We start from the raw sequence: 18,248 nt of genomic DNA on the forward strand, positions 1-18,248 counted from the left end.
AAGACCTTAACAATTCAGCAGGTGATAACCTGGCCCACAGAAGCTCTAGACCAAAGACTGGCAAACTTATCTTCTGCAAAGGTTTACCTAGTAAATATGTGGGGTTTCATGGCCAATATAGTATCATTTGTAACTAGTCAGCTCTATTTTAGTAGTAGAAAATGAACACAACTCTGTTTTAATAAAACTTTATAAAACCAGGAGGTGATAAGGATTTGACCTATAGGCTATCTTCTGCCTACACCTGCTCTAAGCAGCAGAAGACAAACAGAAGAGGTTACCTCTCAGGATTATGCTGCTTCTCAAAATTGTTCATCTTGAACGTGCACAAAGGCCCACATATAAATAATGTTTCCCAACAATTTGGCAAGGTACATTTAGCTGTGATTTTTAACTTCGGGCTGTCCATAAATGACAGACTGCATAAAGTGATCCTACTAACAGTCCTGGGTTTCTGAATACGTGGCTTTGACTTAGATTTGTGATGGTAGTAGTAGAGTTTAGAATGCATCAGAAACCGTCAAAGTCAGACAGCCTGATTCCAAAACAACTTCAGGCACATTCTGGGCCCCAGGCTGATGCCACGATGCCTCCCTAACCTTGTCTGGCTACAGTCTCACTACTGTACTTATTTTATTGCTCTCTTGATGCTGCTCTTTCATTCTTAAGATCATTTGTCACTAGCTGTGGGCTATTAAGTGTCCCTCTTTCTTACCTCCAGGTCTCTAACTCTACCCCTAAGAAATACTCTTCTGTATAACCTAGTGGCCCATACAAGGCTTTCATCAAGTATTTCATTTATGAAAATGATTCTTCCACATTTGTGTGTTTTTTAAGTTTAAATAACTCATGTTCTTTCTAATCCTGCTCAATTCAGTACCAAAAGAACGTAGAGCTTTTGAGAGCTGTGGATGGTACCACGTGCTTATAGGCTTAGAGCCTCGGCTTAGGGAGCTGACGCAGGTGGATTGGGAGATCGAGGACAGAGTGGGCTACAGAGTGAAACCCTTTCTCAAAACAACAGTGATAACAAACAAAAGCATCTATGGTAGAAAATGTGAAAAAGTAAGTGAACAAATACCGCAAGTGTTTATAATGTGTTCTATCTGTGTAACGGCATGAGAGACTTTCCAAGGAAAGGGTTAAAGAGAAAGCAAAAGCAAATAAACAAATTCAAATCTGAAGTATGCTGCACGAAAGTAAAACTTAGAACCAAGAGCTTTGCTCTGAGTTTCTAAAGAACCCAAGTAAAGGGAAAAATTTATAAATTTTATAATTCCCTCCATCTAGGGGAAGGAATCACATTTGGGTATCAAGAAAAAAATTCTGATCCCATGCTCTAAAGTTTAAATTATTTTATTGAGAGATAAAGAGAGAGAAAGAAGGGGGAGGGAGGCGGGGAGAATGTGGTGGGAGAACATGAGTGTGAGGATTGGCCCATGAGATCACACATGCACATTCTGCACCCATCATAATGTGTGCACTTTATATTACACACTTATGTGTGTAGAGGCCAGGGACAAAGTCAACTTTTATAGCTCAGATGTTACCTGCTTTGTTCTTAGAGACGGGGCCAGGGTCTCTCGTTGACCTGGCACTTGACAAGTAGGCTAAGCTGGCTGGCCAGTGAGCTGTAGGGAACTCTGCCTGCCTCTAGCTCCACGGCACTGGAATTATTAGCGTGTGTCCCCTCGTATATAATATAATATTTGCTGCCAAATCAAACATGGATCTTTGTGTTTGTGTGGCAAGCGCTTTGCTTCTTGAACTATCACTCCAGCCCTAAATTCTTTATTTATGAACCTTACATTTAAAAAATAAAAAAAAACAACAACAAAAAAAAAACAAGTTCTCTCTAGTATGCCGCTCTAGTTGTTCTAGAATGCACTATGTAGACCAGGCTGGCCTTGAACTCACAGAGATCCTCTTGCCTCTGCCGTCCAAGTGCTGGGATTAAAGGCACATACTCCCATGTCTCGCCCATGATATTTTATTGTTATCACGGCTTCATGGCCTAGTTTACTGTAGGATACATGAACTTGGAAGATGTGTATCCATGAATTTCTCCTTATTCATGTATTTATAACAGTAAACAACTTAGATAAAGCAAAGTATTTTAAACTTTTATTTTATTTTGCTTTAGTTTTTAGAGTCTGATGTTGCTCAGGCTGGTCTCGGACTCCCTAAATGACCTCAGACTCTCTAGGACAAGCTTGAACTTCTCATCCCCCTCCTCCACTCCCAAGTGCTGGGATTACAGGCGTGTGTTACCATGTCTTGTGTATGTAAAGCTAGAGACTCAATCTAGGGCTTCATGCTAGGCAAACTGTCCGCCAACCAAACTAAATCTCCATACCTTATATTTGGTCTTATTTCTTTCCCAGGAAGGTGTTTGTTTGTTTGTTTAGAGGGTTGTCTGCTTGTTTTAATTTTAGGAGTTTTAAGTGCTCATCAGTTAGATTTGAAGAATCAAACACTCTGAAGTTCTATCAAGAGGTGTTTGTATGTCTTGTATTCTTTGTGATTCCAGACCTGTACATCTATAGCTTAAAATCTTTCCTTCTATCTTATGAGGTTCTTCCAGGCGGGAAAGACGTTTTTAATAGGTCGCACGCACAGGCTTGCGCACGCGCGCACGCACGCACACACACACACACACACACACACACACACTAAAAATAAAAATATTTTTTAAAAGATAAAAACCTAACTTTGCAAAACTGTAAATTAAGCATGTAGAAAAATTTACTGAATTCATTAATGAAGTAACAGAAGGTTCTAAAGCAGAGATTATGCTAGGTTTCATGTCAACTTGACACAAACTGGGATCATCTGGGAAGAGGGAAACTCAATTGAGAAAATGCCACTATCAGATTGGCATCTGGGTAGGTGGTTCTGAGGTATATACAAGAAAGCGGACTGAGCAAGGCAGGAAGAGCAAGCCAGTCAGCAACACTCTGCTGGGGTCTTCTCTTCAGTTCCTGCCTCCAGGGTTCTGCCTTGAGTCCCTGCCCTGACTTCCTTCACGGATGGAGCGTGACCTGAGAGCTGCAAACTGAAATAAACCCTTTCGCCTCCGAGTGACTTCCGGGCACGGTGTTTTAGCACAGCAATCGAAACCCTGAGACAGGCAATGAAAGAAGACTGATTGTTGCACGAATTCTGATTGTTCTTAATAATGAAAACTTGAGTCAGCTCTCAGGGGGTGAAAGTTGAAGGACAGCCAGAGAAGCAGTGGAGTTGGCCACTAGGACGGCCTTTTACCTCTACCGAATCCTCAGACTGAAGGGGCGATCCTGTCTCCACCAATCCTCACACTGCCTGCTGCATACTGCATCCTCAGACTGCATCCTCAGACTGGCTGCTGCTCCGGCTGCTGCCTCAGACTGCATCTGAGCGCCTGTCTCCTCCCACCTTATATTCCTCTCTCTGCCCAGCCATATCACGCCTCTCTCCACACCCAAGTGCTGGGAATTAAAGGTGCGAGCCAACACCGCCCAGCTGTTTCTCTTTTAGACTGGATCAATTTCGTGCAGCGCATGGTAGCCTTGAACTCACAGAGATCCATCAGCCTCTGTCTCCTGAGTGCTGGCATTAAAAGTGTATATCACCACCACCCGACCTCTATGGCTAACTAGTAGTTTAGCTCTGCACTGATTTTTAGGCAAGCTTTATTTGTTAGATTACAAACAAAATATCACTGCAGCTGACGCGAATGTCTGCATTACACAGATTTTTTTTTTTTTTTAATGATTACCGTCATCTGGAACAACTCAGTCGGAAGCACTGAACTTTGATTTTCTTCTATACAGCAATCATGCTTTCCTTCTTGCTTTCAACCCCTTTGCATCGCTGTCAGTATTTCCAACCTTGACACCCTCCCTGGCAGGATGTTTAAAGTCTTACCAATAGTAAAATTAAGCCATAAATTATTGTTAATGATATTAGAGAATTAAAACTTATTTATATGTCAGAAAAATGAAAAGATGTTTTCTTCCTGATTTCTAAAACCAGAAACAAGCTGGGTGGTGATGGTGTATGCTTTTAATCCCAGGACTCGGGAGGCAGAGGCAGGAGGATCTCTGTGGGTTTGAGGCAGCCTAGACTACAGAGCAAGTTCCAGGACAGGCTCCAAAGCTACAGAGAAACCCTGTCTCAAAAAAGCATAAATAAAATAAATAAATAAAACCAGAAACAATTGATATCTTGCTCATTGTTTATTTAATATTATATGATGTCAAGGCTAGAGAGATGGCTCAGAGATTAAGAGCACTGACTACTCTTGCAGAGGTCATGAGTTCAATTCCCAGCACATGGTGGCTCACAACCATCTGTAAAGAGATCTGGTGCCCTCTTCTGGCCTGCAGGTAAACATGCAGACAGAACACTATATACATAATAAACAAAATAAAATAAAAAATGATATGATGCCAAGCCAAGTTACATTAAGTTACTTTGAGCCTATGTTTATTTGTATTTGGACACAGTATATATTCAACAGATAATTATGAAATGAATCTAAAATCCTTTATTTATTTATTTATTTATTTATTTATTTATTTATTTATTTGGATACAGGGTCTTACTATGTAGATCTACTGGCTTTCTACTTGCTATATAGGTGGAACTGGCTTTGGAACGCACTGAGATATGCCTGCCTCTGTTTTGAGAGTATTGGGACTAAAAGTGTGTGCTCAGCAGAGAATGAAATTTTTTTTAAATCAGAACTTATTTGTCTATCCTGGTCCACATAATTAACAGGCCATCTTACTTGCTCCTGCTGATGAAGGGATATGGAATAGTGGGTGAACGGGCAGAATCAAACCAACATAGTTCGAATCTCAACTCTGCAATCTACCGTCTAAACAACTTCCTCTTAACCCCTTAACCTCCTGCACCACTTAACCCCTCTAAACCCTACTTGTCCTTCAGTAGCATGGGGTACCTTGGTCAATATCCTGTATTTACCCACACGTAAGGAATGGCTACAGCTTGCACCTGCCTCATTTGCCATGCAATGCCACGATGAAGCCTAGAGCATGGGTTTGTTTTTAAGAAGGAAGAATTTGCTGTGCTTTAGGCAAAATGATGAAAAGAAATTACAAATAATGAAATATCATGATTGCGAGCCCAGGTACAAAACAGATCTGATAAAGTGGTATTGGCAATGCCTGCTGTCTAAGAAGGGCAAGTACAAAATGTGCTTTAAGTAATTCTCCTTGTGTCTTGGCACCACCCCGTTTAAAACAGCTCTGTAAGCCTCAGTCAATGTGACGTCATTGCAGAGCTGAAAGCGGTTACTGCATCATGCTAAACTGCGGAGAAGTGCTAATTCTTTAAGCTCAATTATCGTGACGTCATTGCAGAGCTGAAAGCGGTTGCTGCGTTGTGTTAAACTTTGGGGGAGCACTAACTGACCTGGGTTCACCGTCTCTCTGTATGACACAGGTGGTGAAGTTTACCAAATCCTTTGAACTGATGTCCCCAAAGTGCAGCGCCGATGCTGAGAACAGGTAAGGCCCCTGGGCTTCATTCTTGTCTTCTGACGCACTGTGGTCCTTGACGTTTGTGGTGTTGGATGATTCTCTGCGGACAGGAGTTGCCCTTTCTCTCCGTCATCAAGTGCAGCCATTTATCACTCTGTGGAATGTCAGAATTTAAATAAAAGCTATTGCTGAATAGTGAGTGTATAAAGAATACATCTCCTTCTTTGTGTGTTTTTAAGACAAACTTAAAACTAGGGATGGTGGTACTAGCCTCTCAGCTTAGCTGCTTGGGAGGCTGAGTCAGGAAAACCCCAGATCCAAGACACCATGGCTGCAGAGGTGGAGCAAGGCCAGCCTGGGAAACTCAGTGATTCCTGTCTCCAAACAAATGCTGAGAAGAGAGCTGAGGGTCTAGTTCAGTAATAAAGCACTTGCTGGAGAGCTCATGGAGTCTCTGGGTTCACTGTCAGTACCGAGAGAGAGAGAGAGAGAGAGAGAGAGAGAGAGAGAGAGAGAGAGAGAGAGAGAGAGAGAGAAGAAAAAACTGAAATGGAATACTTGTGATACAGTTATAATCTTGCCTGTGGGCTTTATAGTACCCCTCTCTCCTGAAGGAGATTGGATTTTTTTAAATATGTATTATTGCCTTGAATCTTGGAAAACAGCTACTGTGTTAGTTACTTCTCACAACACCAGACAAAAGCAACTGTAAAAAGAAGGAAGGGTTTGTTCTTGCTTATAGTTTGAGTGTAAATCTGTAAGAACAAGGGAGTCGTGGTGGCAGATGCAGGAGGCAGCTGGCCACATCCCATTCAGCCAGGAAGCAGAGTCGTGAATGGGCTTACTCACCTCAGTCCCAGGGATCTGGCACCCTCTTATATGCACCTTGTGACTAGGTGTGCATGCAATATACATACATACATACATACATACATACATACATACATACATGTAAGCTATACACTCATTTTCAGAAAATAAAAACTAAATTTTTAAAAGAAGAAAGAATGATGTATTGTTGAGAAGTGACAAAGGAGCTGTTGACCACAGGGCCATCAGTTATAGGAAGGAAAGCACGTGGAGTCAAGAAAGCTTGTTACGTGAATTCCTCTGGCACCTCTCCTGGCCCGTAATGGTTTCATGTTCTCTAGCAGGTCAACTTTTGTCCTTCTTCCTAATGACAGGAGGAAGGATGCCCTTGTAAATGTATGACCTACTTTATGACAGAGAGCTTTTCCTGGATCCGCTTCTCAATTTTTTTTTTCAGCACAAAATAATCCTATGGTACACAGCGCATTTTTGTGTGACACATTATTGTCTCCTATGGCAACCAGCTCATTTAAGGGAAATGGGAGGTAGATCTCAAGGAAAGCTTTGGATGTGAGAAGACCTCGATCAGGTCTTACAGGACCTAACTAACCTCCAGGGGGTGAGATGCCATCAGCAGGGACTTTGCGAGAGAGGAGAGCCTGAGGGAGCGTTGCATGTGTGAGCATGAGGGCTGTGAGCTGGTGTCACACGGATCATCATTATTGCTAGCGATGGTCCCTAATTCCTTGTCACATCCAGCTGCCCAGGATGCCATCGGACTGAGGCGAGAATCCTACCGGGTCCTTCTGCTGTGCTCAGAGCCTCCTAATGAGAATGCAACGTGCTCACTGAGGAATAACAATGGGTAGTGATGTGATGAAGTTTAGATAGAAAAATCATGTGGGCTAGAATGTGGAGGGACTACAGGACGGCAAACTTAGAGCACCACTAAATCCTGCACGGAGCAGATTCTTCTGTGCAGGTCCTCCATAGACCCCCCACTTAACGTTGTCAGATCATTCCACTCACTATTTCTGGATGCATTAACAGGAAAACTCTACTGTGATCACCAGAAAAACATAATGTCAATGCTTAGTAATTAATCAATAAATATTTAGTGAATGAATGATTTAATGACATTGAAAATTGGGCTGGTGACTACCGTCCTGGGTGGCAGCTATGACATAGTTATTGCCCCATAGCTGTTTGTATTGCCACTTCGTGTATTGTACATTGTTGGAGCTACATGGCTGGGTTAAATATGAGTTAATATTTTCAACAAGATTGCACAATAAGGGGATGGAGAGATGGCTCGGTGGTTGAGAGCAATTGCTGCCCTTACAGAGGCCCTACATTTGGTTCCCAGGACCCACATGCTGGCTTCTAATCATCTGTAACTCCGTATCCAGGAAATCTGGTGCCCTCTTAAGGTTCCATGAACACCGGGTGTGCAAACAAATACTCATATACATAAAATAATACATAAATAAATCTTGGAAAAGATGACTCTATGTCTTGACATTGAAATGAAAAGTTACTGTTTTATGCAGAAGCATATGAGCAAAGGAAAGAGTATTTGCCGGGAAAACCTGAGGACAGAGCTGAGATCCCCAGCACCCACATAGATGCCAGCCCAGGGTGAAGGGACCATCTGTACTCCTCAGACTTTAAAGGCAAGGATGGGATCCCCAGAGCAATTTGGCTGACTAAGCTAGCCAAACCACGGCACTCTGGGTTGAAGTGAGAGACCTTGCCTCAACAGATAAGATAGAAAGCAACTTAGGAGAGAACTAATTCTTTCTTTTTATTTGTTTGTTTGTTTATTTTTGGTTTTTCAAGACAGGATTTCTCTGTATAGTCCTGGCTGTCCTAGAACCCACTCTGTAGACCAGGCTGGACTCAAACTCACAGAGATCCACTCCTGAGTGCTGGGATTAAAGGCGTGCATTACTGCTGGAAAAGGCCAGTTCCCAACCTCTGGCGTTACCATACATGCACATACACATGCACTCCCCCACATATTCATGCATGTGAACACTCACACACACGTGCAACCACACCACACGTACATTAAAAAGAAATTCCCCAAGCAACAAAGCCTACATAAACAAAAAGAAAAATACAATTTGATAGGAGTGGTGAAAATATTTCTGTTGAAAAACTAGCCACAACCCAGAGCAGTAACTAAAGAAGGAATCCTAAAGTAAATGAGGAGATGATCTTTCGCTACTCAAATAGCGACAAAACGACCCACTACCGGTAGCATGCCAAGTCATGCATTTGAAGACAGAAGAAAATGGCCAATTTCTCACCATAAACAAAAGAATTTCAAAGTAGCATGAGCCTGGTGTGAACAAATTCATGTATTTTGCAGGGCTGCTATTAAAATGTGGAAAAACAATTTCTCAAAAAAAAAAATCTAATTGGAAGCTGCTTCCTTTACAGTGGCAAGTAATTGAATTGAGGAGAGAAAAGGAAGCTTTGTATTTCATTAGAGAGGAAATGCTGAGACAGCCTTGCTGTCGGTTGACATGCTTGTCAATGACAAGGGTGCTAAAACAACACGGGTACCCAAATGAAGCGTTTCATCGTGATGGCATGAACGATGTCAGGCAGTCTAACTTACCAACGTGCTTCATTTTCCACAGTGGAGTCACCCCGAGTGTGCCAGGCAGAATTTGTCCTCTTTGGCACTTTACCCCTTGTCATCATTCCTTGATGGTGGATTGCAAGGGTGAAGAGGCTTTGCAGATGGAATAGAGGATACGTTAAAGTGAGGAGGTTACGCTGGGCTCTCTAGATGAGCCACGAAGAGCAATGTTTTCAGCCAGGTTGGGACAGAAAAGAAGCCAGAGAGAAAGCAGAAGGAGAAGTCAAGGATTTAAAATGTGACCAGGAACTGGCATGGACATTGAAATGTGGACCAGGTACTTGTGACACTGAGGGAGCTGGAGACCAGCATGGCCTTTGATATGCTGATGGGTTCCCAAGATGGTCATATGGCCCTTCTGCCACATGTAAAGGGAACGACTCCTTTTGGCATGGGGGAACAGGCTGCACCAATTCCTGAGGACGGCTGGCTTTTCTCTAGTAGCCTCAAATCTCCCTGTAGTGCAGGTAGAGCTCATTTCTGGATAGTTGGGCTGCCTGAGACCTAGCATTCAGGAAAGCATACAGCCTTGGCAACATCTTGATCGTGGCCTTCTCTAAGAACCCAGACAGTGAGTTCAGCTGAGGTGGGAATACATACATCTTAAAGAGCCTGAGACCATTTAGGGTTTCCTCCAGTTTTAATGTTGGGATTATAGCTCTGCTACTCTTTCCTCTGAAAGAAAAATAAAGATTGTTTGCCACACAACTTTCTTGAGCTCCATTTCTCAGGTCAGAATGGTAAAGCCAGTGTTTCAACATTTAGGGCAGTAGCTGAAATTCTTTGTAGCAACCTAGTTTTGCAAACAAATGACTCCTTCTAACAACCGTTTTAATCCATCTTAATTATCTCCATAACTCTCTCTTTTGGGCCTCCAGACTCCATAGCCCAGATTCTGTCATTTTTACAGAGAAGTTGTCTTCCAGGATGTGTCTCTGATGGCTCAAAGCTTCAGGATAACCTTGCTAGTTCCTCCAAAGGTCTTTATAAAGACATCGGATATCTGGGTAACCGTCCTTTGTTCTCATCCAGCATGAATGGTACAACCAAGAAAAAGCTTGTGGGAGACATAGCCCTAAGAAAACTTAAAGGGATGAGTGAGGGTTTTGATTACCCCAAGTATATTGTGATTACAGACTGTAATCATATTGCACTTTATAACCAAAACGTCACTGGCCCACAGGGGAGAGTGGTTAGCACCCAGTCAGATTATGGCTATGATCTGGGCCTGGAGGAGGAGACCACAAACTCTATAAGGCCAAGGTGACTCACCCATTTGGACATTATCACACCAAAGTATGCTTTAGGGAAGCAGAAATGGCTTTTGAGAATGTCACTAAATGTCTGTAGTGTGAACTGTGATGGGACCAACGCCTTTGGGTATGCCTCAGAATATAACTTTCGGACTTTGAAAAATGTGGTCCCCAACAACAAAAATCTATCTAATTATCAGCTGGCTATTAAACTAACTGAGGAGAAATTCTAACTGCTGCACAATAGAGATACTTTTCAATATGAGTTTAGGGGAGTCAGTTGACAACAAATAGCATCAAGAATAATAGCAACAGATAGAAACAACAACATCTTGACATAAGATAAAGGAGATGCTATTGTTTTCAAAGTTTCCACACTATTTAATATTGTAGTTTTTAATCAGAAACCATAAAGCATACAAAGAAACAAGAAAATATTAGCACGGATTTAGACAAAGTGGATTTTGATTGAAACTGTCCCACTCAAGAGAACAGTTGAAATTTGGGTGAGAAATTATAAATATGTCCAAAATATTAAAGGGAACCACAAAGAAAAACTAAAGGAAAATGTGAGAACACTGTCTCTCAACAAGATCAGTGACAAGATATAGTATAGACAGTAGCATTAAAACAAATACAAGTTCTAAAATTAAGAAATTAAATAAACTGAAAAGTTCTCCAAGATGGGGCTTAAGAGCATCTTGGTGTGAGAAGGCCAATAAGTCTACAGGAAGAAAGATAAGTCTACAGGAAATGTGTAGTTTAGGGGATAGAAAGAAAAAAGAAAGAAGCAGAGTCTCAGAGACACCTAAACACTATCGATCATAAAAACACGCAGTCCTACAAGGAGGATTTGCAGAAAAAGAAGTGAGAAAGGGGCTGAACTGCTTTTCTCATTGCTGTGACCTAAAATGTGACATAAAATCTGAACGGGTTTATTTTGCCTTACACTTTAAGGAGGGACTTAGTCAATCATGGAGGGTTAAATGTGGGGACAGGATCAGGAGCCAGCTGGTCACATTGTGTCAGCAATCAGAAACTAGAGAGAGGACAAGAAGCTATGGGCTACAAAGTCTCAAGTCTTCCTCCTGCAGTGAAACTCCACCCCATGAAGGCTCCACAACCTTCCAAAATAGTGCCACCCACTGAGGGGCCAAATGCTGAAACACGAGAGCCTATGGAAGAAATCTGTCATTCAAAGTAATGTTCTAACTCTGTACCCGGTGGAATAAAGGCCATCTCACAATGCAAAATGGATTAATTCTAAATTCAAAAGTCCCCATAGTGTTTCACAGTCCCACTATTTAAAAGTTCAAAGTTTCTCCTGAGACTCAGGTTAATCTTGTCACCGTTGGCTCTTATAACACTCAGGAAACGGGCAGGATTTCTGTTAGTGCGTGACTTCCTTCACACAACCTCGGCGGGGCATATTGTTGTGGATTACTTAATACATTCAGGGCTCTTGAACCTCAAAATACCAACAGTTAATGTTGCTCATTGATGGACAGGGCTCTAGATGGCTTGGTGTGTGTGTGTGTGTGTGTGTGTGTGTGTGTGTGTGTGTTTCTCATGTCTACCTCCTCCAGGTGTCTGGGGTGGGGTAGCTTAGCAAGTCATCTTCACAGACTAATCCCGGAGACTGAGCTCTGAGGTTCCTTGTTTGCAAGGCTGCTTCCTTCCTTTGCCAGCAAACTATTCTCAGCCTCCCAGGTATCCTCTGCGTCTTTCCCTAAAATGATCCTAATGTTCAGATGCTCTGGAGCTGTGGTTTGTCCACTGAGACCCCTTGTTTCCGACCTAGGCGCAGCATTCAGGAAACTGTCTCTTCCGTGTATGTTTTCTTCCAGAGTAGTCTAGTTATGTTAGTACACTCCAAGGTACTGATGGTGTATGTGTCTGTGGCTCATTTTACAAGAAATAAAATAGAGGAAACCAAACATTTACAATGAAGTATATCTTCCAAATTCATCTTGAGAAACTCAAGGAAAACCCATTTGTCAAGCCCCTACCCTCACATCTTAAGTATGTAAAATGAAAACATACAATTGTGCTGTTAATTTTCACAGCTTTGAACGTCAAGACTCAAATGAAAATAAACTCACTGCCCCTTTTTATGGCAGATGATCTTTCTTGTTCTAGTGAAAACCATCACAGGGAAGAATAAAAGCTCTAAAAAAAAATAGCCTGTGAGCAAGATACATTAAAAAAGCAATGAACTCAAACATAGAAAACTACGTAGATGCTGGATTGATTCTACCCTGTCTGTTGGATTGATTCTAACCCTAAACAATTACAGCAACTTTGAAGCCCTAATAGTTGATGCGTTTGGCTCTTACTTTTGTAGGCCTCTCATTTAATATGCAGGCCTTTCATTTAATTTGCTCCAACTAATAATTTAACTGATTGAGTTCACTTCTCCTTCCTTGTGGTCTCTGGGTAGTCCTTTAACTGGTAATGCATGCCTTTGATGGAGAGAGGTGGCCACCACAGAGGGAGGTTCCCGCAGGGTAATGTGGTGGGCTACTCATCAGGGTATAATTTTCACTGTGCACCATCACCAGCAAGTTTGCTACCTAGCACATTTTCTCTTCCGTACCTCATCACCAAAGCTCACAGTGATGCTGAACTTCTCCCACACCCCAGGACTTAAACTGAACAGATTAGCACAATCTCACCAGATACACTGGTTAGGGTTAGTATTGCTGTGTTGAAACGCCAGGATCAAAAGCAAGTTAGGGAAAAAAGGGCTTATTTGGTATCACTATCACTATTCACGATCAGAGGAAGTCAGGCAGGAGCTCAAACAGGACAGGAACCTGGAGACAGGCACTGATGCAGAGAGCATAAGGGGTGTTGATTTACTGGCTTGCTCCTCATAACTTGCTCAGCCTGCTTTCTTTCAGAACCCAGGACCACCTGCCCAGGGATGGCACCACCTACTATGGGCTGGGCCCTGCCCCATCAATCACTAATTGAGAAAATGCCCTACAAGCTTGTCTACAGTCTGATCCTATGGAAGCATTTTTCTCCAATTTCTCATCCTTTCAGATGACTCTAGCATGTATCAAGTTAACATAAAAATGAGTCAGGACACCAGGGGTTTTTAATAGAAGAGAAATCTTTGTGGTGTATAAGATATGTCACTTATCAAGAGACTTCTTAGTATGCACTCTTGGCATGGTGCATTCTCTTGACCTCAAAGCGACCCCATGAGATGGTTTTCTTCCTTGTATAGTACAGTAACCCATTTATCCATAGTCTCATAGCTAGGAAGTGGTTGCCAAAATTAAAACAAGAGCAATGAGGACAGAATTGTTTGGCTATGAAATCAACAAGATTTTGCTGCATGTTGCTGAAAGACACTACACACCCACACCTATCCCACTTGCTATATATTGCCTGTCTAAGCATCACAAGACCTTACCCTACAGTGACATCAGCTTCTGGGGTGATAAGCTCCATCATTTTAATTACATAACTTTAGGAAATGAAGTATAGGAAATGTGGTCATTAGTTGCCATGTCTTAATTTCTGATAACACAGGCTCTTTAAAGAGGGGGAAATAGGGAGTTTATTCAAGTGTCTTCACATCAAACCTTAAAAGCAAGCTCATTAACAGGTCAAAATAAACTTCAGGAGCTTCTGGGAGTTAAATCATCTTCCACTACCATCACAAGACCAGCGCTAATGGGCTGATCCTGCTTGCTAATTGCCTGATCTTTTCCTTTCCTGACTAAAAGGTTTGTTTGATAACCTTTAAAGACACACTGAACCAGTAGAGATTAAAGTCCCTGTCCAGAGGGCTTGAGACCCTCCTGCTGGGGTCCTAGCTTTCAGCCCCTCTGGTATTGACTTAGTTCCTTAATCTCCTAATTAAAAGACAATTTCAAATAATGTTTCATAGCTGGTGGTGTCACGAAGGTCCTTGGGGGGCGGGGGTAGACAGGCTTTCCTGAGAAGAAGAAGCAAGCAATGGAGCTCCAGTCTGTAAGCCACAGTTCAGACTGACAGCTAGTCAGCAAAGCGAAATATCAAACGCGACCATGTTTATCATCTGTAGTTCAAAACTAGATGTTTGTTTGAAAGCAGAAAAGAAGAAATTACCTGTCCGAAATACCTCCCTATCCCTCTGACTAATAATCAAGCTGTAAAAAGATTCACAGATTATCATCTTTTGACAGTGAGAAAACAGATGACTGAAACTTCTACGCCCACATCGTTGATCAATGTTTAGTTAACAGTCACAGTCTTCATTAGTGATTACCAGTCCAGGAGAAGGAACAAGTCTTGACAAACCTGATATGCTGTAGAACAGTGGTGCAAACGTGTCTAGAAAGGATGCAAGGTAGCTATATATGTAATTATATGTATATGTAAAATCTCCAATACATACAAGGAGCTCAAGACTCATGGGCATGGTGATATAGATATGGCAGGTATTTAATACAAGGTTTTAATACAAGGTTCATGCATAGAAGCACACGGCATACTGTTTGGATTCGTCCATTGTAGCCTTATGCGTTACTTCCACTTGGAACCTGAGTGTTAACTTGGTTATTTCCTGTATCAAGAAGAAAAAACAAACAATAAAAGAAAACAAAAACCCCACAGACTTCTAAGGCGTTCCTTGTGGTATGGCTTTCTCTGAATTTTTAAACATTCCTTCTCATGAGTGAATCTTTTAAAGACTAACTGGGGTCAACACCCCTTTTTCTCACCTTCTCTAATATTTTGTACTCCCTTCCCTAGAGCATCTAACACAGGCCGTCACTATTGTCTCTGTGTTGCCTGCAGCTCAGGCCATGTTAGCTTCTGTCCACACCCCTTTCTGTAGGTAGGCCTAGAGTTGGACTGGTACCCGTATGCAGGCAGTGTCTTCTAAGATTCTTCCTTGTGGTGGTAGAATATCTGGCATAAACATCTTTTTTATTATTTTTTTTTATTTTTTATGGTTTATTTAACTTTATGTGCATTGGTGTCAGATCCCTTTCAGACAGCTGTGAGCTGCCATGTGGGTGCTGGGAATTGAACCCGGGTCCCCTGGAAGAGCAATCAATGCTCTTAACTGCTGAGCCATCTCTCCAGCCCCTGGCATAAACATCTTAAAAGAAAGGTTTATGATGACCGGGCGGTGGTGGCACACGCCTTTAATCCCAGCACTTGGGAGGCAGAGGCAGGTGAATCTCTGTGAGTTCTAGACCAGCCTGGTCTACAAGAGCTAGCTCCAGGACAGGCTCCAAAGCTACAGAGAAACCCTGTCTCGAAAAACCAAAAAAAAAAAAAAAAAAAAAAAAAAAAGAAAGGTTTATGAGATGTTAGTCCCAGCGGCCAGCACCTTTGTTTCTGAGCCAGTGGAGAGGTCGAACAGTGTGAGAGCAAGAACATGTGCTGGAGGCTGCACACCTCATAGTGGACAAGCAGCAGAAAGCCTGTGAGAGAGGGCTACGTAAAACACAGCTCCAAAGCTCAGACCTCAGTGACTACTTCTTCAAGTGAGGCCCCATCACCTTCTCTTATCACCTCCTAATAATACCATTATATTATAAATCTATCAATGGGTGAATCTATCACTCGGTCTTCAGGATCCAGTTACTTCCTTGAAGCCCATCGGCCAACAAACAAGGCCCCGACACATGAACTTGTGGAGGAACACTGTATATTCTAAACAGCAGATGGATTTCCATGTAACCACTCCTTAGGCCAGCAAAAGAGGAGCACATCCTCCGTATGTACTTCTTGCAAGATTCAGTCCTCTCTATTACCTAACTCTTAAATGCAGGCCCAACCAACAGTCATTCTTGAAGAAACAAGATCCTGAGAATTTCTACTGAAAATATATAAACAAACTCTGATATTGAGAACAGTCATATCAGCATGGGCAGAGACTACTGGTTGTTAGTTTATACATTCATTTTTTTTTCTGATGGATGCTGTTTAGCGAAGTAACTCTGGAGATACTCTTAAGTCTATTTTCACAGTTTTCTGCGTTTGAAACCCTCCACAGTCATCATGGTTGAGCCTGCGGAGGTCTCTTTGAAGTTAGTTTGCGTGTCACATTGGGAATCAAGATGCCAGTGGGGACAGGAGACTCCAGACTGTGAGCCTTTACATGAGACTCGCTTAAGTAACTACATCTCCTTCTATCCTTGATGTCTGTAAAGCAAGAAGAATCAGATTTAGCTTGGTAGTTAGGCAAGAACCCTGAGTTTAGAGAGGTCAATTTTATACAGTTAAAATAAACTCTCATAGTTGGATTTCATCTTTTAAGGTTGTTTCACTGAAGATCAAACATCAATTATATTTATTTCACCTTCCCAAACCATTATTATAAGCGTTGCTTCTCTTTATGGTGCTTTTATTTCTTTTTCTCTAAGATGTTTTAAATATTCTCACTGTAGGAGGAAAGTAGCATTATGATTTGAATGCAAGAGGCTGAAAAATGTATTGTTTATATAAACAAACTTTGGAAACATCAAGATGCTTCCCAAAAATCTATATGAGGATATGAGCCCAGTTGTAGAGCCCTCCAGTACAGACAGGGATCTGGGGAGTCTGGAAGGGCTATTTCGTTAGATGTGTGACAGTGTGGACCAAACTATTATAGCCTTAAGGTCCAGGAGCCAAAATGCTTCACAGGGCTTGGCATTTGATACCCTGAGATCCAGTGGCCAGCCTCCCTCATATGGTTCAAAGCTGTGTCAAGAAGAACTGAATGAAAGAACAAGTCTCCCTAGAGACCCAGAGCACAGGGCACTCACAGGTATCTGTGTTCTTACAGCTACGTGCATGACACAGAGAACCCCTTCACTGAAAGAAACTTATTAGCACCCTTAACCTATGAAGGTCTGGGAATGATTGAATTGCAGATGTGGTTCCAAACCGTGGTGACTCTTCTTAATTTGTTTAGGTATAAAATGAAAATATGGATGTTGGCCTTTGGTCTCTGTCATGGTCCTGTGCCAGCCTGGACCATAAATTATTTCTCCGGACCAAAGGGGAGGCATGGAATTAAAGACACAACACACATGGCTTTATCGGGAGAGAGATTCTCTGTGATCCCTCATGAAATCCTGCGTTCACATCCTGAAAATTCCTCTGCGATTATTCTCCAAACAGCCTTATATACCAACACGTAAACTGAGGGGAAATTCATTAGCATTCTGTTTCCTAGGTAACCAGGTGAATGGTTGTGGTCACATCCACACATCTGCCTATGCCTGTCTGTCAGGTCTTTCTATCTTCCTGCTCTGTCAGATAGGCCGAATTAGCATCTTTTTCAGGCATCCTCCAAATTACAAAGAAGGGGGCAGAACATTAGCATATCCTGACCCTTGTTAGGGAGGTGACCCCCTCCAGTGTGGCAGGTGCAAACTATGGCCTGGAAGTCTGGCCGCCATTCAGTGTGGAAATATGGGCCTACAGGTCTCTCCAAAACAAATGTTCAGACTCAAGAAAGCTGATTAATTCAACTTTGGATGTTAAACTCACAAAACCCTGAATAAAAGACTTCCCTCAATGCCAATTTCTCTACACAAGCCCTTTCTGAGAAATTGCAGCTATTTCACGTCCCTAAAAATAATTCATCTCTGTGTCCACTTTGCAGTCCTGAGAACTGACTGAGCCTCTGGCCCTGTTCTCCCATAAGCAATCTGTCCATGCTTCTGGAACACCTGGTATCTTTCTCATCTTCTCGAGTCTCCAAACCAACCCTTGCTATGAGTAGGACTAGGTATTCAGGAGCGAAATGTACACAGGCTACAAACCTTTGACATGGGCCTGACACTTGGATCCTCCAGGGTCTTCCTCATCTTGGGTCTCTCTCAGCCAGCGCTTCTTATTCACCACCTCTAAATCAAGGTTCCTAGAATCACTGCTCAAGCAGCCTTTTCTTTCCCATACTCTCAGACATTTCTCCATCACCTACAGCTAAGGTCCCAGCAACTCTACCCAAGTCTCAATTCTTGGACCCTGGCCTTCTTTCTAGTCTTATTCCTCGGCCTCTGGTCACCCATTTCTCTGTGTTTTTCTTTAACTCCTGGTGTTTCCTCC

At 42.3% G+C, this 18,248-nt stretch overlaps 1 protein-coding gene across 1 annotated transcript in view; it reads left to right on the forward strand.

The window, feature by feature from the left end:
- Nucleotides 1-18,248, forward strand: part of Pde11a (phosphodiesterase 11A) — a 270,583-nt gene that overhangs the window by 107,278 nt on the left and 145,057 nt on the right. Inside the window, exon 5 of the mRNA XM_057754935.1 lies at nucleotides 5,449-5,513. Coding sequence (XP_057610918.1) covers nucleotides 5,449-5,513 — 65 coding nt within the window. The remainder of the gene's footprint in view (nucleotides 1-5,448; nucleotides 5,514-18,248) is intronic.

The sequence above is a fragment of the Chionomys nivalis genome, chromosome 22 (assembly GCF_950005125.1).
Source record: "Chionomys nivalis chromosome 22, mChiNiv1.1, whole genome shotgun sequence".
Lineage (NCBI taxonomy): Eukaryota > Metazoa > Chordata > Mammalia > Rodentia > Cricetidae > Chionomys > Chionomys nivalis.